Here is a 22,140-nt window from a genome sequence, read left to right on the forward strand (position 1 = left end):
TTTTTTGGGGTGGGGGGGGAAGAGCTGGGGGTGAAGAGGGGAGAGCAGCAGTGAACTGGATCAAATGAAGCATGCACAGTGTAAATCAATTTGATAAGTCCAGCAAAGTAAGTGTGAGCTGGTCCTCAGTTTGGTAGTTTAGTGTTCAGACTTTGTGTAAAAGTCAACTCCATGAGACTTTTAAGAGCATACTTTGCAAACAATATTAAACCCACTGAACATTTCTTTGAAAATACAGTTACATATGGAACAACGAATTTGACCAAATGTAAGTTACTTTCAGCACTGTACTTCACCTTCCAAAGAAGTCCCTCCCTTTACTGATATCAAAGATAAGCTGAATGTAAGATAGCATAGTGTTTCAATAAATGACATAGTAATGACAAGTCATCTTTAAAGACTATATAAGGACATAATTAGACACTTTCTTAGTAGCAAGGATTTTGTTTTGGCTAAAAGGTCCATCATTCTCTTGATAAATATAGAAGAAAACACACAATCTGTCAGATGCCTGGACACAGCATAACAGTCACATAGTATGCAGCACTAAAATGTTTGATTCATGAAACTAATGCAGAAAACACTACAATAACTTCAATGGAGACTATGACAAACAATTGTCAAATCCCAGAAAGCAGACTGCTCGTTTGATGGTAGAAGAAACACATTGGGGCACAAAATTAGACTAGCAACCAGATTGAAGATACAAAATGAAGTTCCACTGGATCAAATTTTCTATAAAAACTGCCTCCCAAAAGTTACAAGTTAAAATAGCAATGGTAGTCATAGAGCAACTAAGAGGTATACACAAGGAAAAAATCTTTTCTGAGGTTTTCTTGAAAATAGATGGAAAGTTTTGAAGGTAAGGAGATACAGGAAGACAACTTCAGATGGCAAGAGAAGAGAAGCAAGCTATAGTATACTTGAATGTTGCATAACCATCTTGAATTGGTAAGTAAGCAAGTTATTAATCGTTCCCTAATTAATTCCTCTGTAAGAAATTATTTGATTACATATGTTATAAGTCCTCACTCTTTGAGTAGGAAGTTATGAATTCTTGGAGGCTTTATCTTTTGGATAGTGTGTTCAGTTAAAATGTGACAGTTTGTTACTTCTCAAACAAGCATAGAAAATTTTATAGAAAAACAATGCTGCCCTTATCCCTACCTTGAAAAAAGGGGAATGGGGGGAGGGAAGTTATGTCTACTATGAAATAAATGGTGTACTTCACTTTCTTATATTTCTGTCTATGTGCCAAACGACTGCTATGATTATTCATACAGCATACAAAATCATACAAAATTGTCTAAAAATGTCTAAGTGACAGATCTGAAACACCTTAGGGACTTGGATCCTTCAAAATTTCTTGAATTCAGTGTCACTGACTAGGACAGTATACTGTATTATATCAGGACAGCTGTTTTTGGAAAGGCTTTTTCTAATTTTCATCTTGCCAAGAATTTGTAACAATTTCTTTCGGCTGCAGTCCTTGTGGCAGTCACTCATGCCTTTTGGGATCTAACGGCTTTGTTTTGGCTAGGAAAAGGGATTGACTTTGGGTTGGGCTTAGCTTTTACCTAGGCTATAACTCAACCTGCTAAAATCATGCTAAACACACTAACATGCATCTAGACAAGGAAAAGCAGTCAACTATAGTTTAGACTTACCAAAACTATCTTAGCTAAGCCCACCCTGTACTCACCCGTTTTCCTAATTAAGACAAAACTGAGTAGTGGAGTACTACTATGCGTTTTACATAGAGGTATACCTTAAATCAACCCAGGGTATGTCTACACTACAATGTAAGCCCAGGCTCAGACTGAAGATTGAGTCCAATCCCCTATTCCGTCTACACACAAATCTCTCAGATTTACACTCGGACCAAGGCTTCTGGGACCCGGGGGGAGAAGAAGACCAAACTATGGGCATGAGTCCCATCAGTGGCCTCGGTGCAGTCAGGAAACCTCATTCTCTACAAGTTCATGAATATTTTTATGCCCACCACCTTACAGTAAACCATGTGCCTCATTGCCTCAGAAACCTCCACCTTTACTCATAGTCGACTTTCCAACGTCAAACTGGTTGGCAACAGATCTGAGGCAATATGGGGTAGCCAGGTTCCAGACAGTTATAGCAGCCTGCTTCTAGATGGCAAGAGCTCCCTCATGCAGGTGTCTTTATGCCTGAGGGTCAGGGCAAGCTGCTCAAAAAGCTCCAGAAATGTAGTTGTCTTCATCTGAAAGTTCTGAACCCACTGTTGGTCATCCCAGATCTGCATGATGATGCGATCCCACCAATCTGTGCTTGTGGCCCTACACCAGAAGCACTGGTCTATGTAGGGAGCATAAGCAGCTATGTTGAGTGTATTGAGCAGTAACAGTCAATATGAGTCTGCCATCCCAGCATACTCTTCCTCCTCTGCCTCCTTCTGCTCCATCATAAAATCTGTCACGTGTCTTTGATGGGTCAGAAAATGCCACTAAAATGTCCACCAGCACCTCTCAGGTGCTCCACCCTCTTCCTGACAAAGGAGTGAAAGTGCACGCAAGCAAAGTTCTTGAAAAGGGTTCTCCTCCATGTTGCTAGGCAGGATGTGTTGATGGGCTGTTCAAACTTCCTGTAAAGTGCAGGGTGGGCAGTAAAGTTTTCCCATAATGCACCACACACAAAGTGTTAGAGTGGCCACATTTCGGGAGGGCACTAGAGAGTCTGAGATATCGTTGGTTTGACTCAGGTCTGTGTGCTGCAGAGTGGACATCAGAGCCCGAGCTTTGAGCCCCGGCTAGAAAATTGTTAATGTAGGGTTAAGAATTATTATAGATGCTCAAGCCCCAGGTTCTCTAACACAGGTCAGCAAACTCAAGGCCCACTAACCCTGGGCTTACACTGCACTTACCCTCCACTGCAGTATAGACATACCCCCCAGAGGCTGAAGCTGGTGCAGAATTGGCAGGCAGCTTATTATGTGGCACAGCTTGCTGCCAGTACAGGACATCAGCTTTCCATGATCTGCACTTGTTGCCTATTAGCTTTGAGGTGAACTTTAAGGTGTTAGGGTTGATTTCTTAAATACTCAATGGCATGGGACTTTTCTCCCTGTGTGACATTGCTGACTGTGGCAGACGTGGTCAAGTTGGTATAAAAGAGTTGCTGCCAGGAGCAGAACTCATATACAGAACTTGTTTACCTTGGAATACCTAAATTTGTTGATCATCACATTCAGCTGCAAGAACCATCTATTTACCTAGGATTTCAGAGTGGCAGGGCTATAATAAAGGCGGATAATTGTGGATAAGTAGCTGCTAGTTCAAGTACAATTTATTTTCTTGAATAGAACTGTATTTTTAATTTCTAGAGAAAGTGATTAGAACCTAGCATAAATTCTTTTTTACAGCACTATAAATCAAATAAAAATATAGAATTAGAGATGTATATTTAAGGAGATCCCTCCCCATCAAATATTTTTCAAAAATTCAAAGCTTTGTTCTCTTATTAGGCATCACTTCTGTTTAGTCTGAAGCAGAAGTTATGTTTATTCATTATTTTTTCCTCTAGTGATTAGTCTCTTGGACTCCTCTAGCATTTCCCACACCAGCAGAAGAGCCTCAAGTTGTGTAACACATGCTGGTAAACACTGAGCAAAAGTCAGAGAAACAGCATTTTGGAAGTTTAACACCTGAACTGTTCAAACATTAATCTGTCTCGAATGCTGAGGCACAAACACAGAACAGGGAAAGAACTCCAGGGGTCTGCATTTCTTTACTCTCCAGTGCCCCTGCTCCACAGGGCTTGGCTTTAGAAACCACTGTCATTTCTAAAAGCCACACTCCGGAGAAAAGCAAGAGACCAGTTGAGTGAAGGCTTCTTGCACGATTTGTTAGAGCCAGGTGTAGAGGGGGAGAAGAATAACATGGTCAAACAGCAGTGTACATTCTATCCGGATGGTGCACACATACACACACCCAGCCTAACCCTGGGCTCTGTCCTCTTTCTCCCCACACTCAGGGACTAATGATGATTCAAAGGACTCCAGCGTCTTCCACATTCCCCTCCACAGTTTTTCCCCTATACCTGGGACCCCAGTGCCTCCCTTCCCTTGCCTTGCCTTCTGCCCCCCAGCATGAGCCCTCCCTTGCCTGAACCTGACCATTCCCTCTGCCCTGGTGGCTCTCCTACTTCAAGGAGCGGCCTCCCACCCCTCCCTGCCCCTGGTGTCACTCCAGCCCCTCTGTCTGGGCCCCAGAATCTCTCCCCGCCACCATTTCCTTCTATCCTCGGCTCTCATCACCGCCATCTGTAACCCCTTGTGAGCCACAACACACATTTGCAGGGGCCCCCACTGCAGGCTCTGACCTTTGCACCTTCCCTCAGAACCGACCACCGTGTGCGCAAGCCTGAGCCCCAGGTGCTCCCCAGTAAACCCCATTTCCCGAGCCGCGATATGTCTCCCCTCCCGCGGCCGGGGTGACCCATGCGCCCCCGCCGGGTCCGCCGCTGCTAGGGCCCGCATAGCCCCAGCCCCACCTCCGGGCCAATTCCTCCTCCTCACCCGGGTGACCCTCAGCGCAGACATCTTGACGGGCGCTGCCACCGAGCATAAACTGCCCCCGCAGGCGCGTGGTGGTGGCCGCTGGGCCCCACTTCCCGCGGGCGGGGACGCCGAGCGAGGGGCGGTGCCAGCCAGCCACTGGGCGGGGCTAAAAACTGGGCCCGTTGAACAGCTCGGGGGCGGGTCCAGAGTTCCGCGTTCAGCCTGCGGCGGAGAGGCAGCGGGCCTGGGGGCCAGCCAGGGCTCACCCCGGGCCTGGAGAAAGGCAGCGCCCCGACAGCGACGCTGGGCAGTGGGGGGAAGAGGAGACTGTGGGTGAGAGGGCCAGGCGTGGGTGGGGGTCAGGTTCCGGAGGGGCTTACCTTTTCAGGGGGGTCTGAGTCGTCCTCCCCCCATGTTAGCCCTGCCTGTTTTGGGTGGGGAGCTTAGAACAGGAATGCATTCGGGGCATGCACCCACTGCATGACTGCTGGGGGTGCGCAGCTGAGAACGGGTATGCTTAACACACACGGCTCAGACCCTCCTGAACTGGAGAGTGGAGAAGGGAACACCTGACTGGCGCAGTTCACACATCTCACAGCTGTTGTTTCAGGCTATATTCATCTCCATGGGGTATTCTCTGTCAGAGATGAAGCTCAGCCCTATTGTTGAACTGCTCCTTGCTGCTGTCAAGTTGCTGTGTGTATGGGTTCAGAAGCCACGGCATTAAGGGGTCTCCCAGGATCACAAAGGGCATTTTGACTTCCCCTACCGTAATCTTCTGGTCTGGGAAGAAAGTCCCTGCTTGTAGCTTCCTGAATAGGCCAGTGTTCTGAGAGATGCGTGTGTCATGCACCTTTCTGGACCTGCCTGTGTTAATGTCCGTGAAACGCCCATGGTGATCCACAAGAGCCTGGAGAACCATAGAGAAATACCCCTTGTGATTAATATACTTGGTGGCCAGGTGGTCTGGTGCTAGCATTAGAATATGAATGCCATCTATTGCCCCTCCACAGTTAGGGAAGCCCATTTGTGCAAAGCCGTCTACAATGTCACGTTGCCCAGAGTCATGGTCTTTCAGAGCAGGATGCGATTAATGGCCCTGCAGACCTCCGTCAACATAAATCTAACGGTAGACTGCCCCACTCTGAACTGGTGAGTGACCTATATATAGCAGTCTGGAATAGCCATCTTCCACAGTGCAATCACCACGGACTTCTCCAACGGCAGGGCAGCTCTCATTCTTGTGTCCTTGCGCTGCAGGGCTGGGGCAAGCTCATCACACAGTCCCGTAAATGTGACTTTCCTTATCCCAAAGTTCTGCAGCCACTGCTTGTCATCCCAGACGTGCATGATGATGTGGTCCCACCACTCAGTGCTTGTTTCCCGAGCCCAAAAGCAACTTTCCACTGTTGTCAGCATCTCCGTGAATGCCACAAGCAATCTCGTTTTGTAGCTGCTACACGTGATGAGATCAGTGTCGCACTCCTCTTGCCTTTATAGTTTAAGGAATAACTCCACTGCCACTTGTGACATGTTGGTCAGAGCGAGCAGCATACTGGTCAACAGGTCGGGATCAATTTCTGCAGCCCAATGAGGCAGTGCGCACAGTACACAAAACGTTGAAAGATGGCGTCAAATGCGGACGGAAGCACAGGAATTGCTGGGGTGTGAAGCAATGCATCACGGGGCATTGGGCCAGGACCCAGGATGCCCCGTGACCCCCTCTGCCTTCCCAGAACTCTTAACAGCAGAAGAGGTACTCTGTGGGATAGCTGCCCAGAGTGCACCACTCCGAATACCACTGCAAGTAACTCCCGGCACTGTAACTCTGCCAGTGTAGACATGCCCTAAGTAACATAAATTACACTAACAGATGTGTCGGTGTGGACAGTGCTAAGTTGGCAAGAGACGCTCTCCTGCCAACATAGCTACCGCCGCTGGTTGGGGGTGGTTTAATTATGTAGCCAGCATAGAGCAACTATAAGGGAGATCTTACAGTGGTGCAGCTGCATCCGTACAGCTGTGCTGCTTTAAGATCTCTAGTCTAGACTGAGCAAATGCAGAATGACTGTTGAGTCTGCTTTTGGCTATTTAAAAGCCCGCTGGCACTGCCTCTACAGGAAGCTGGATCTGGCCGATTACAATATTCCTATGCTTATAGCCATGTGCTGTACACTCCATAATATTTGTGAAGGGAAGGGTTAAAGCTTCGCTCAGGGCTGGCCCGCAGAGGTTCAGCGCCTGGAGGCTGAGTTTGAACAGCCAGAGACCAGGGCTGTTAGAGAGGTGTAGCAAGGAGCCATAAAGATCAGTGATGCCTTGAGGCAGCAATTTGAAGCTGAATGTCACTAATATTTGTTGCGATGCTCGGGAGTGCAGTGCTTGTAATGCTCGGAGGTGATTGGTGCACATGATGCAATATGTGGGTTTAATATAATGGTATGTTGCTTTGCAGGGCTCTTTTTGCTTTCAATTAATAGAATAAAGATGGCTTTCAGACCAACACAATTCTTTTATTAAAAAACAACAACCGGAGGAGAGTCAAACAAGAAAAACCCACATCAACAGTGAGCGGGTTGGGGAAAGGGAAGGTCGCAGGAGGAGGTGGGGTCCCGGGATGGCTAAAGATTTGTGTATGTCCAGGGATCATATCCAGCCTTCTCCTTTGGAGTACAATGCAACAGGTACTGTACTTCAGCAGGGCCAAACTGCAGATGGATGGGTGTTGAGTGCAGTGAGTAGTGGGAGTCCGCAACCGAGAGCCAGCGGGCGTGGGAGCGTATGAGGGGGAGGAGTGGAATGCTGCAGGTATAGACTGGAACCAGGAGGTTGATAAGAGTGTGTTGGCAGTGTCTGGGGGGAGCATGGGAAAGAGTTTTGTGATAACGGCTGCAGGGGAAGGTGGGTGCAGAGCTGCTCTGTTTGCAGAGCTAGTATCGTCTGCTTGGCGCTCCATAACATTTAAGAGCCACTCCGCGGTTTCATTCTGCCGTGCTGCATTCTCCTTTTGGTCCGTCTTCTCGCAGTCCCACCACTCCTTCAATTCCTGTTTCTCGGCAGCGGAGTGTATCATAACATCATGCAAAAAGACCTCCTTAGTTCTTCTTGGCCGCTTTCTAATTCTGCGCAGCTGTTCAGCCGTAGATAATAAAGAGGGAGGCTGTGCTCCCAAGGTCATCTCTGTGAAGTCTAAACGCAACATTTTACAGAAGCAATATTGTTTGCAACACACACAACACAGATTTAGTGATTTAAAACACAGCCAGTACTCACACACCTGTCACTAACTGGCTGACCCCAGGCAAGCACATGAGCCACAGGACCCCCAAAATGGTGAGTAGCCGCAGGGGAAGGGTAAATCACTTTTCCCAGACACTTCTGTACACTGGGCACATGGCTCTTGGGGAGAGCCAGCACTCTAGGGCGGGGGTCTGATAATCATTCCTGTCCCCACACTTTCCATGGGATGTGATCATTATGGAAGATATCTCACTGCTGAGGGTGATCAGGGAATCAAGGGAGGGTCTTCTCCAAGACTGCGACTTCCACCCTGGCCCCTATGCAACTCAATTGTGTGCAGCAATGGTTCCCACCCCACCCCTCATGACGGCACAATAGCATCGGAAAGTTACCGTTAATGGGGCAAGAAACAAAGCAGCTCTGCCAAAGAACCTGTGGCAACGGATTGCCCAGTATCTTCATGAGAGTTTCCTGGAGATCTCTGAGGAAGATTCCCGTGAAGTGAGGGAATCAATCAACAGCCTGTTCCGCCACTCAGACTAGGCATGCGGAGGGAGACAAGCCTGCTTTCTGCAACCCTCCTGCCCGCAACAACTTTCTTCAGTGATTCCCAAAATCAAATCCACTTGCTAGGGGCCTCCTCTCCTGTTTGCGCTTTGCCAAGATCCGACAGCTGTGACTGGCTAGGCTCCTCCAGGGTAGAAAAGAGCTCCTGGCTGCATGCATCTCTGACCTCTGAGTCATCCTCTGCCTCTGGGTCCCCCTCCACATCCTCGTCCAAGTTTTCCTTCTCCTGGCTCGGTACACTTTCCACTGGCACGCGAGCCACCAAAGTATCCACAGTAGTCTTCGCAGTGGTGGTGGGGATGCTGTCGAATATTGTGTCCAGCTTTTTGTAGAACTGGCAGCTCATGGGCGCAGCACTGGAGCAGCGGTTTGCCTCCCGTGCCTTGTGGTAGGAGTTCCGCATCTCCTTCACTTTGACCCTGCACTGCAATGTGTCCTGGTCATGGTCCCTTTCTGTCATGCATCGTGAAATCTGCCTCTAGGTATCATAATTCCTACAGCTGGAGCGCAGCTGGGACTGGACAGCTTTCTCTCCCCAAATGCTGATGAGATCCAGCAGCTCAGCATTGCTCCAAATGGGGGATCGCCTGGTGCGTGGAGCAGGCATGGTCCCCTGGAAAGATGTGCTGAGACCACTGCATGTGTCACTGAGCAAACAGGACGGGGACTTTCAAAATTCCAAAGGAATTTACGGGGTGGGAATGACAGTTGGTCACCTGAGGGCAGGGCAGCAGACTTCAAACTGATGACCAGAGAGGCGAGAACAGACATTGTGGGACACCTCCTGGAGGCCAATCGCAGCCCTGTAATTGACCATGGTGTCCACACTGGCATTGCAGTGCTGTAGCCCCGGCGCAGAAAGCTGTATGCTTCTTGTTGTGGTGGTTTTTTTAAAGCGCTGCAACTGCGCAGTTTCTGCGCATGAAGTGGCTTGGCAGTGTGTATACCTCGGGAGTTAAAGCGCAGAAAGCTGCTTTACTGTGCAGAAACTTGCCAGTGTAGACAGGGCCTACGGAGGGTGTTTTTTCACACCCCTGAGTGACATAAGTTATACTGACAAAAGTGTCAGTAGTCTACGCTAAAAGTGCTATAGTGTGTCTGCTGAAGACGCCCTCTGCTGATGGGAGAGAGCTCTCCTGTCAGCCTAATAAAATCACCTCCCTGAGAGGTGGGAGTCATGTCTGTGGGAGGACCTCTGTAGTGCTGTCTATACCGGTGCTTAGGTCATACCCCTGAGGGACATAAATTATAATGACATAACCTGTAGTGTAGACAAGCACCTAGTTAGTTGTGGGAGATGTAATCTAAAGTACAGCAGAATATTCAGAAAGCACTGAAACTGTTTTTGATAAGAAAATAAATTACACGTGTGAATGCTCACTGGGAAGGGAGGATGAGTAGGGGGTGCAAGAGTAGGTGGTAATAGGGGTTGGGGTCTGCAGCAAGGGATAAGATGAGGAGGCGGATAAATGGGAATGAGTGGTAGGTGAGGGAAGAGGAATTGGGCTCAATTAAGGGGAAGTGGGGGAGAAGAGGAGGGGTTGGAGAATATGAGGGGTAGCAGAGAAAGTTGAGGGTGGGCTGGGCCTGTCAGACTTGGATTCTCCCCTTCTGTGTGTTTGCTAGGATCTAGAGGAGCCCTAGCCCTCTTCAGGGGTCTGAGACCCTCTCCCTGCCCACTGTGTCTTCTAGGATCTGAGGGACCTTGCTTCCTGAGCTTCTGAGCTCCTCTCCCTGTGCCTCCCTGCGGGATAGGATCTGGGGTGGGGGCACTGAAGGTAATGCAGACTTACACATCTGAAATCCAGAAAATGAATAGTTAATATATACATTTTCCTGATGGGGGGTGAGGGATGGGGCTAGTCAGAGTGTGTGGGGAAGGGACCTGGGCTGGTTTGGAAGAGGGGGCCAGAGTGGATGGACCTGGGGCATGGCTTCCCAGCCTGACTGAAGCAGGGCCTGGGCCTGGGAATCCAAGCTGGAGGTGAGTAGTGGGAATGTGGGGCCTAGCTCAGAATGCAGCTCAGGCTACAAAACCAAGGTAACAGGCAACTCCCACCCTAGTAAGACACTGCCCATAATATGTGTACACTGCAGCATAGGGCAGAAAATAGCAAGGAGCAATTTCTTACATGTTAATAGCTTCTACTATGCCAACTAATGGCTTAATGGGAAGGGGAGAGGGAGCTGGAAATGTTGGTGAGGGGAGGGGTACATATTGCAGGGAATGGTTGGGCAGGGGATGAAGAAGGTTTCTCTCATATACTTACAGTTATTATAAGTGCCATGTAATAAAACTGTCACGGTTTTGGGACATAGATTGATGAGATTCTCTCATTGGCCCTGTGAGTAACTATGCATTGCAGGTTTCAGAGTAACAGCCGTGTTAGTCTGTATTCGCAAAAAGAAAAGGAGTACTTGTGGCACCTTAGAGACTAACCAATTTATTTGAGCATAAGCTCAAATAAATTGATTAGTCTCTAAGGTGCCACAAGTACTCCTTTTCTTTTTATGCATTGCAAACATTTCAAAGCAGCACCATTATCCTCATTCTGCTATAACAAAACGTACAGGAGCAGCAAGGAGCACAGAGGACATATATAGCAACTGAGTGGCCAAGTGGAAAAAACACTGGACTAGAACTATTCCTAGTCTTGCCACTGGCCTGGTGGGTGACCGTGGGCAGATCACGTCACTTCTCTGTGCCTCAGTTTCCTATCTGTAAAATGGGGATAATGACGTAAAGGTCTTTGAGATCTATTGCTGAAAAGCACTATATAAAAACTAGGTCTTTTGACTGCTATCTGGCCACAGTTGTGCATCAGCTGCAGGCCTACGTGAGGACTACAACTGTCTAAATGAGCACTCCTACCAACATTTCTCTTTCTGTTTAAAAAAAAATAGAAAATTAAAGGGCAAAAACTCAAACATCTGAAAACTAGGAAATTAAGGTAAATTAAAAATACAGTTATGTACATCCTTAACTCTGCTCTGGATGAGCAATGTCACACACGTTCCCACTCTGCCTTTTCACTGTAATGGACAGGCACTACCTGTACTTGTCCTGTGCTCCACCACTGAACCTGCCCCCCAACAGAATACCAAACTTGTAAAATTTAAGAACCATTTTATACCCTTCTATCACCACTTCACATTTGCTCACATGATATCACCTAAATCTGTTCTTTCCCTATCCGTAATTAAATCTACAGACTGCTCTCATATCTCACCAGTGGCAATCCCTGTGGGAAGAAGACCCTAGTGTCCTGATACTGACACATCCTACACAATTCTATATTGAAATGATTCAGACTGGAACCTCTTTCCTTTGATAACACTCATGGGAGGACTCAGACCCAGATCTCCTCATATCACAGTCACAGCTCTCCCAAGCTTCTCTAGTTTATTCCTCTGCCATTTAAGACAATTACATGTAACAGTGAATGCAGCTGCAGTGCATGAAGATAATTCCCAGTGGCTATTGCCAGCTCCTAGGAAGCAGACTTAAGGTTGCAGGGGCATTCTGTATTATTTGGTTTTCAGAAGGCTGAATTTTGTGAACTCCACATGCTGAAAGGGAACAAGCTATCAGCAGGCAACCTTAACACTGTGTTAATGTTTTTTGCCATTTAATTATATGCTAGTTAGAAATGAAGACGTCGATAGGAACTTTGGTTTGGTAGATGAATTAAGAACAGGAAAAATGGCTAAATTTGCTGAATTGTGTTACAGGTATAAAGGACAGTTATTATTAGTGTTGTGTCTTTTTTGCTCATTACACAACAAAAATAATGTGAAGATACTACTTGGGCGCAGTTGTCCAGGGGTGCTGGAACAATTTTTATTGTGGGGGTGCTGAGAGCCACTGAACCAAACTGTAAACCCTACATATAATGGAATCCACTTCAAGCCAGGTAATGCAGTGGCAGCACCCCCAACACCCCTAGTTCCAGCACCTATGCAGTTGACTTCCAGATAATTATGTTTATTAATTGTATGCAAACATAAAAGGCCGGGCTTAATGCATATTGCTGCTCTGAGTGGTTTCTGATAGCGTATTTTAAATTGATGTTAATTTCACATAAATTTCCCAGTAAATATGGGGCATTCAATACGAAAGTGGTGGATGCTCTATAGATAAAAAGATTTTGTAAGGATACCTACCTACCTTTGAGCTATATATTAGGACAAACGGCCCACAGACATCATATCATCCTGTAATTACCTACAATACATACATAATTTCTGGATTCCCAAGAAAGGTTTTTGGGGATTTGAATAAAAATGCTCACTAACCACTTTCAAAAGAAATATGCATGGTGAATTCAATTGCTGTATAAATGGCCAAATCTAAAAATAATGTACCAAATAACCTGTTTCCTCCATGTTTTTGTATAAATGTTTGATAGAATCCTCATTTTAAAGCAGCTTGCTGAACTGAAGACATATATGCTATAGAGCAGTTTACATACAGTGTAATTTTAACGGACAGATATTTTAAAACTCCGTGATTGCTTTGATGAGTTTGATAAGCCATGACTGTCAGTAATTTAAAAAAGGGCAATTTTATGTAATAGCTTTGTATGGCCCCACATATCAGATTACTCTTTTGGTGTTTCCTTCATACTGGAATCTTTTTTGTGTTATTTCTTGGAATATGTACATAATGACTGACAAACAGAGGCTGATTCTGATCTCACAAAGGCTTTACATGAGTGTAACTCCTTTGACTTCATTGAGGTCACCCCTGACTTGCACCAATATAATTGGAATCAGAATCAGGTCCATAATCTCATTAACTAGTATCCTATAACTACTTTTGATAGATGCAGTATAGTTGTTGCCATGTTGGTCCCAGGATATTAGAGAGACAAGGTGGGTGAGGTAATTTCTTTTATTGGACCAACTTCTGTTGGTGAGAGAAACAAGCTTTCAAGCCACACAGAGCTCTTTTTCAGGAAACTTGTCTCTCACTAACAGAAGTTAGTCCAATAAAAGATATACCTCACCCACCTTGTCTCTTTACTTTTGATAGAGGCATTTTTCCAGGTGGAGACACTTGATTAAATAGACAGACAGCTGGTTTTAACTCGTTTATCACGACATGTTTCTGTTCTTACAAGAAACATAGTTCAATAAAAGGTCTGGCCACAAGATAGGACTATGTCTTGTTTAAGTAAATCCTCCAGATTTTGGTGTCTGCTGACTATATATTTCTAATGTGCTAATCACCATACTATCTAGGTCGCAAATAAAAGGATTCCAAGTTTCAGTGTTCTCTTGGAAGGGCTAAATCCTAAATAGAATGGTATCCCATAGGCCATCTTCAGGGGAGATATCTAGGTGAAGAAACTCATCAGTCAGTATATTACTGCATCTACTGAGACAATTTAACTATTGGTACTTAGTTTATTGAGCAGTCCACCTTTCTATCCATCTATCACCTATTTATCTAGATATTTATCATTGTAATACATGAACACCTCTGAGCGCATTTATCCTCACAACACCACTGTGATATAGGGAATTATTAGTATCCGCATTTTACAGTTTTGGTACTGAGTCACAGAAAAATTAATGGCTGATTTTGATAGCCTTATTCCTACTGAATAGCACCTTACTCCATGTATAGTCCAGCTGTGACTATTCATGGAGTAAGGTGCTAATCAACAGTAGTAAAGGTATCAGAATCTGGCTATAAAGATGGGATTCACAAAGACATTTAGGCACCTAATTTCAATTGAAACCAATAGGAAGTTAGGTGCCTAAATACTTTTGTGAATCCCACCCTAAGTAACTTTCTCAAGATGACACAGAAGTCTGTGGCAAAACTGTGAATTGTACTCATGCTGTGCATGTCTTACATTGGGACATTTTCTATATCAGTAAAGTCCCTTTGATGTAGCACCCTTCCTTGACTGAGCATGGCTCAAATGAAACTGTAGAAAGCTGTTGTAGAAGTAGAAAGAAAAGTTTTTCAAAAAGTGGTAGGACAGTCCCAGTTTTCATAATCTAGCCCTGCATCTTGCACACTTTTAAAAAATCTTATATTTACTTCTGGTTTGACACAACAATAGTTTGTCCACATCTTTGAGTTTCAATGTGGGGACAGGCTGATAAAAATATTTTGTCATGCCGATTAAAAATAAGCAGATGTTCTTACTGACAGTCACAATCTTAACATTACATAAAGCAGAAATGAGAGAGCTGTAAAGAAATAACTCTAAAGAAAAGATATCTACAGCCTGTTACGGGTTCTACACCATTGTGTAATATCCACATTGAGTTGGTTTAAGCACTCAGGCCTAGTCTACACTACATGGTTAGGTCGAAGTAAGCTGTCTTGTGTCAACATAGCTGTGGAAGAGTCTTCCATTAAATTTGGCTCCCACTAACATAAGTGCCTCTCTACTCCAATTTAGCAACACCACCTCTCAGAGCGGGATAGAGACATGGTTGATATAATTAGGTCAACACAGTGTCAGTGTAGACACAGTGTTGCTTACATCGACTCTTACTGGCTTTCAGGTGCCATCTCAGAATACCCCACACTGACAATCCAATTGGTACAAGTGTTACTAGTGAGGATGTGCACCGCCGACACACAGAGCCAAGTGTTCGCGCACACAAACGATTTAATAACTGTGGTGGCTGTATGGTGATGTAAATTAGGTTGACATAATTTTGTAGTGTAGACATGGCCTCAGGGTCTCCTATGGACCTATCCAGCAAGGGTCCTCTCCTGTTATCATTCACCATGTCCTCCATACTTATAATTATTAAAGTAAAATGGTATGTTTGTGTTTTCCCTTATAGACAAATCCCGTAGAATTTAATGGGGATTAAACCAGCTGAATTCTATAGAAATATAATTGGGTTCAATAGACATTACTTTAAAATATCTGTAGATTTGAATAGAAAAGGCTATCCTTCCATTAGGTTTTAAGTCATTCTATAAAATTCTACAGCAGAGATTTAATATTTCAATAAATTTGGAAAGCATGGTCCAAAACCCCTGTAGACCAATGACTGTTTTCTATGACATTCAACATCTACAACATCCGGTTTATGAACTAAACTGAACTAAAACAATTGTTTTAAAATCCTGTGCAAACAGTAACATCTAACTAAGGTGTTATATGTGCTACAAAGATAAAAATGTTTTAAACATGGTTGTTACCCTACCATGTTACAGCATTGTTGGTTTGTTTTTTGTTTTTTGATCTTATCTGTGTGAAATAGAAAAAAAATTAACCCTGTTAGGCAGGGATCTTGTTTCACTCCTTCACTTCAATCCTTCATTTCTCTTCCTCGGCCTCAGTATCTTGGCTTCACCTTTGCTAGTGAGCCTACAGTACTTTTTACTTCTCAGTCCTCTTGTGCAAGGGTACGTTTGTTGAGGAGGATGCAAGTGGAGGCAGGGACAGACTGGCCAGTGGAGAGAGGAAGTACAGAGACAAGATCTGGCTTGGGCAGGGACAGTCCTGCTGGAGAAGAAAGACAAGCTGGCTGAGTGTGAGTAGAGTGGGAATAGGGACAGACTGGCTGGAGGGATAGAAGTGGAGACAGGGACACCAGGATGCTGGCCAGGTGATAGTGCTGCTGAAAAGGATCTGGGAGTTCTAGTGGATCACAAATTGAGTATGAGTCAATGATGTGATGAAGCTCTGAAAAAGACTTTTCTCATTCTGGGGTATATTAACAGGAATGTTGAATGTAAGACACGGGAAGTAATTATCCAGCACAGTCTGCACTCTGTTAGAATACTGTGAAAATCCTGGGCACCACGCTTAGGAAAGACATGGACAAACTGGAGAGAGTACAGAGGAGAGCAACAAAAATGATAAAAAGTTTAGAAAACTTTATCTATGAGGAAATGTTAAAAAAACACAGGCATATTTAGTCTTGAGAAAAGAAGTTTGAGGGGGGAACCTGTTAGTCTTCAAATATATTAAGGGCTGTTATAAAGAGGACAGTGACCTATTGTTCTCCATGTTCACTGAAGGTAACAAGAAGTAGTAGGCTTAATCTGCAGCAATGGAGATTTAGGTTACATATTAGGAAAACCTTTCTAACTATAAGGGGAGTTAAGCTCTGGAACAGGCTTCCAAGGGAGGTGATAGAAACCCCATCACTGGAGATTTTTAAGAGCAGATTGAACAAACACCTGTCAGGATGGTCTAGGTCGGGACTGATCAGGGGGTCGCGAGGTCATTACATGAGGGGTCGTGAGCTGTTGACCTCCACCCCAAACTCCGCTTGCCTCCAGCATTTATAATGGTGTTAGATATATTAAAAAGTGTGTTTAATTTATTAGGGAGGGGTCACACTCAGAGGCTTGTGATGTGAAAGGTGTCGCCAGTAAAAAAGTTTGAGACCCACAGGTCTAGGTTTACTTGATCCTGCCTCAGGATGGGGTAAACTTCATTACTTCTGGAGATCCTTTCCAGTCCTACATTTCTATGATTCTGTGAATAGGAGGCATCAGCAATAGCTGGGAGGGAGATTAGAAGAAGTCCCCAGTCAGGAGCAGCAGCAGCAGGCAAAGGCAACTCAAAGCTGGGACACTAACCCTCCACACCCGCAAATAATTGCTTCCCCACTGCTATTTTTCATGTCTCCTAGTCAGTGGCAGTGTGGTGTGTTCCATGTCAGACTTCTCCAATGCCTTATCAAGACCCTGAGGCACTCAAACGTTGAGGCCCCCAGGAACAGGCTCAATTTGTTTGTGTGGTGTATTGAGGACTGTGTTGGAATTGCAAGCTATCACTTTAAAAGCAGTGGTGTTTCCTGATTCTGCAATCAGAGTCAACCTGGAATGAGCTAGTCTCTAGAACAAGCTAGGGTGAGTTACACCTCACTGCCTTAGGGAGCAGCCTGCTTTGTTTCTCTCTGTTTTTGGTTACTCGGTATTATTGTTCTGGGTTATAGGCGTCAAAGTAGTGTTACATTGCAACCTTGCAGTAAGATTATTTTATATTTTTATCCAACTTCTTAGTATGCATACCATGAACATAAGAGTTCACATGAGAAGTGAACATGCAAAGAATTTTCTACATCTCTGTAAGGCAGGGTTGAGGCACTTCCAATTGGGATCCTACCAGAATCATCACAGGAGAGAAAAAGACAATCTCTCTCTCTCTTTCCTCTGCCTGAGCATCCAGGCTACCCCTTTGCTAATAAGCCTGCAGTAATTTTACTTATTCCTCCTGTGAGATTTTTTTTTCTGCAGTATAGATTATATATTGCTTAGCCCAGTTCTTTAATACAATAGAACATCCTATTTCATACTAATGATCAGGATACCCATGGATTATTGCTGAATTGTGTAAATTAGCAAGTAAACACAATAAAAAATAAGGATAATGCATTGCAAATTATACTCAGTTCATTTATTTTGACAGTTGCAGTATAGGTCTAATTATGTATTTTAATATTTCATAAGATGTTATAGAGGTGCTAAGTATTTTTATTATTCTTATTATTGCTAGTAAATGTACTGCAGTATATTTTTTATTTAATTAAGTCTTAGCAATATCAGACCTCACTACAGCATCAGTTATGAAATTTTTATTAGAAGGAGGAGAGTCATCTGGTTTTCCTGTGTGGTCATGTAGTGCAGATGAGTGAGGCTCTAATGCAAAATAAATAAATAAAATTTTTAGCATTGGTATCCTGAAGTCAAAACCGACAGACCAGGATAACTTCAGAATAGGGCAACCTAACAAGTATGGCAGTTTCCCTTTAATAAAATTACTGATTTTTTAAAATATATTAATCATTGAATGTACTATCACAGTAGTGACTATAGATAAGGCTGAGATAGAATCTTTATTCTAAGTGGCTGTTTTCAAACTCTTGCAACTTTATCAAAAACAGTATTTTCTTTAACTGGATAACAGTTCGAAAGTGATATATGTATTTTGGAAAGTTTAGGAAAAAAGCCTACATGGCTTTTTTCTTCATGTGAAAAGTATACACTGTTTAGTTATAAACATTTTCAGATCTTTGTTTTGTTTTGTGCTTGGATAACTCAAACATTGCTTTGTTTCAAAACTTCAGTGAGGACCGATGTTTGTGCCTCATTGTTATTACAAAGCCACATTTGTTCAGTCTTGGAGTTTTTTAGATAGGACACTGCGTTTGCCTACACACATTGTTTAATTTCTTTCCTTAACTTCAGAAAAAAACACTGAGGTATGTTTATTTTAATATCTAACACACACATTTGAGAATAATGGATAGTAATGGAGACCAATTTAAAACATTCATATTGGATTTATGGAAAAATCTGTACAATTAAAGAGACTCATCCTGCATTCCTGGCACACTCAAAACTTCCATTGACTCTTCACTGGGAATTTTGGACATACAAAAATGCAGGTTCAAGCCACAAATCTCAGACTTTTAATGGCACACATAATGGTACCTTGCACTCCTTTAGCATCTGCCTACTGAGGATCTCAAAACACTTTACACAATTTAAGGAATTTAACCTCAAGTAAGTAGTGATTTTGGCTTAAGTGATTTGCCCAAGCTAATACAGGATGTCAATGGCAGATCCAGGAAGAGTACTTATGCCTCATGCTTCAGTGATAAGACTATCCCTTCCTAATTTGTTTTAAAATATTATGTATTCTCCTCTATGTTATGTGAATGGTAGATTCAAACCCATCTTCTGAAGAATTTTTTTAGAAACAGTTTAGTTGGACAACCATGACTTTAATTTGCTCTGTGAGTGAAATATAGGCAGGTTAAAGACGTAAGACCCCCAAACAAAACAAAATAGCCATTGGGGGCAGGGACACAGCTTCCCACTGGGTTTGGAAAGCACCAGTGATACTAATCCAACCTAGATAATATTTACTGCATTGAGTATTTTAGCATCTGAAAAAAACTTTCAGACATGCTGCTCTTTTTCCCTTTCTGCCTGGGAGAGCCATATTTTAAATATTTAACAGAGCTTCCTAGTTGCAATGAAAGCATCTACTTGTCAAAAATATTTAACATTTAGAGTAGCTCAGAAGCTGGAACAGTAACTTAATAAAAAGTATTTTATGGTTAGAGCTGCTGTGTGGGTAGGGTAAAACTACTTATAACTTCAATATTCATAACCACTAAGTACCTTTGAAAGGAACTCTTTGTTGAAAACATCCTGGGTTTTACCACTTAAATGTTTTGAGTAATGTGAAAAATATTGTGTACAGTGAAAGAGAGAGCATATTTATGTACATGTATATGTTTTCAGTGGTCAGTCTTTTTGTACTGCAGAACTGAGACATTTCTTAATTTTGCATCAAGCTGAATAAACATTAAATTTATTTCTAAACTGTTGTTAAAACTTTTTTTTAATGACCTGATTTAAGAATGAGACAACAAAATCGTGCTGAAACAAAGAGTTGCTTGGGGGGGGAGTTACATCTGAGGAAAGGGAGGCACTGTGTGGGATTATTTGAAGTGGAAGATGGTTTTCTTAAATTATACAGTTAAAAATACTGTGTGAACTAGTGTTCATAAAAGTGTGAAGTTGTAGTTTTGGAGTCTGAAGTCATCTCTGCCATAGAATTGTAGCAGAGCAAGCTTCTCTAAACTGTCTCACCAATGTACCTCAACCCTGCTCTAAAGTGTCACTGGGGTGAGAGGGGAGTTCAATATCCACTATCAACATGGGGGAAGATTATTGCCATTGTAGTGTTGATTGTTCAGCATGGATCCTTGTTCACAGAGAACTGAACTCAGTCCACTAAACTCATTTCACATGGACTACAGAATAGTGATCAGATAGTAATGATTTTTGGTCATTAGTATCCAAGATTGTATTTGAAGTGGTAGTTTTGTAGATCAGTTTTGGAATCTCTGGAAGGCTGAATGATCTGCATTGAATTATAGAAAAACCAAGGCAGCTTCCATTTTTACTGTACATCAATAAGACTAACTTGCGGTTTGTCCTATCCTGCCACAGAAGTCATTATTTAAATACTTGTAATGTGTAAATTCAAATTAATATAAAATTTAAATCGCAAATCAACAGTAAAGGATGCTGTGGTAAGAGACTGCTGTCTGGATTTTTAATAAATGTTTGTACTGACATTGTCAGTAATTTTAAATAGTTAAAGCAATAGAAATATTGTCATCTGATGATAAATAAAAGCTACATACTGAACAGCAAAGTATAAATGGATGTAAGCTTAAAATGCAGTTTTAAGAATAATTATATAGTGAACCTCATGTCACATAAGGTTATTTTTAGCAGCTGCAGCAAAGGACTGTATGCAATTTACACTTTGAAGCACATTCTCCCCTCAGATACCTGGGTGCAATTCCCTTAGTAGTAGAGAGGAGTTGTGCCCATCTTTTCGGGGAAGAATGAGATGCTGATTATGCTGATACTGACGCTGATGATTATTGTTTTTAATTGTCTGACAGTAGTACCTAGAGACCTCTGCAGAGATTAAAGCCCCATAGAGCTAGGTGCTGTAAAAACACATAGAAACAAGCATTGTCCTAAAACGAGTGTGTATATCTATATATGACAGACAATGAGTGCAAAGGAAGACAGAGACAAAAAGGTGAAGGCTGTGATTTTCAATGACTTGATATGGTAGTTGAGTGCCAGAATCCCTTAGGTTCCTTTGACAATCCCAGCTGAAGTGATTGGGCCAGGTTGACACAACACAGATGTAAGCAGTGTCAGGATGAGCTCCATCCTGACATCTGGTGGTGAGGTGTGGCAAGTTGTGGAAAAGAACTTCAGGGGCTGATCTCATTTGCATAGGCACACCCACTCCACCTAGAATGAGGCCATAGCTGCCCAAATGGTCACTTTGGCTGCTGTGGGATCCTCAGTGTCTCTGTTATTGGGGCAGGAAGAATAAATTGTTATTACCCTGATTATGGGAACTGTGCTTGGAACTGTACTTGGCCTTTTGTTATGATGGAGGGACTCACCATCAACTAAGTAGCACTCGCTAGGCAAGGGTCATGGGTTTTAAAACTCTGTGAACTGAGGGAGGCTGGGGACAAGTATTAATACTTGGTGGCCTGGGCCCCTTGGTGAGGGCCTTACATGCTAATTGCACTTCCTCCTCTCTCCACTGTGGAATATCAGAGCTAATTTTGATTCCATTAGGAGTCTAGTTACAGGCTGCTGAGCTCACTTTGGGCTAATGGTGCACCAGCACTGAGGCTCCCCTACTGCAAGCTGAGTTCACCAAAGAGCTGAACTGACTAAGAGCTGAAATCATTGAGCATTGTGTTAAGTAGTGGAGGAGCCTGAAGATATATTGTGGAGCAGTTAGCAGGAGGGCTGGAGTGCCTTGTGGACAGGCTGGTGGAGTAGTTCGTAGGACTGTGGGAGCTGCTGGTGGGACGCGGAGCAGTTTGTGGACCGGCTGGTGGAGGAGTTTGTGGGGCGGCTGGCGGAGCGAAGCGAAGGCCTATGGAGCTGTGGGGCGGTCAGCTTCAGATCATGTAAGGTGCCTCTTACCCCCGTCCCATCTCCACCCAGGTTGGGAGGTAAAGCTCCGCAGATAAACTTTCAAACTCTGGGGCTGCCCTGACCAGGGACAGAGACTTTTGGGTCATTGGTCTTTTGGGACTTTGGGTGATTTGGGGTTGCTGGACTCAAGAACCAAAGGGAAGGGGGCATGCCCCAATTTGCTTGGGGTGGGTTTTTTTGCTCATGGGTTGTGTTATGAATCCTGTTGGTGGTGTTTCCCCAACATAATGCCACATTGTTTCTCTCTGTTATTAAAAGGCTTTTTGCTACACTCAGACTATGTGCTTGCGAGAGGGGAAGTATT

At 43.7% G+C, this 22,140-nt stretch overlaps 1 protein-coding gene across 1 annotated transcript in view; it reads right to left on the minus strand.

Moving 5' to 3' along the window:
• Nucleotides 1–4,670, minus strand: part of ACADM (acyl-CoA dehydrogenase medium chain) — a 38,402-nt gene extending 33,732 nt beyond the window's left edge. The window contains exon 1 of the mRNA XM_077823718.1: nt 4,550–4,670. Within this exon, the coding sequence (XP_077679844.1) occupies nt 4,550–4,573 (24 nt within the window). The 5' untranslated portion in view covers nt 4,574–4,670. The remainder of the gene's footprint in view (nt 1–4,549) is intronic.
• Nucleotides 4,671–22,140: the final 17,470 nt, after the last annotated feature.

This window comes from Eretmochelys imbricata, chromosome 8 (genome assembly GCF_965152235.1).
Source record: "Eretmochelys imbricata isolate rEreImb1 chromosome 8, rEreImb1.hap1, whole genome shotgun sequence".
Lineage (NCBI taxonomy): Eukaryota > Metazoa > Chordata > Testudines > Cheloniidae > Eretmochelys > Eretmochelys imbricata.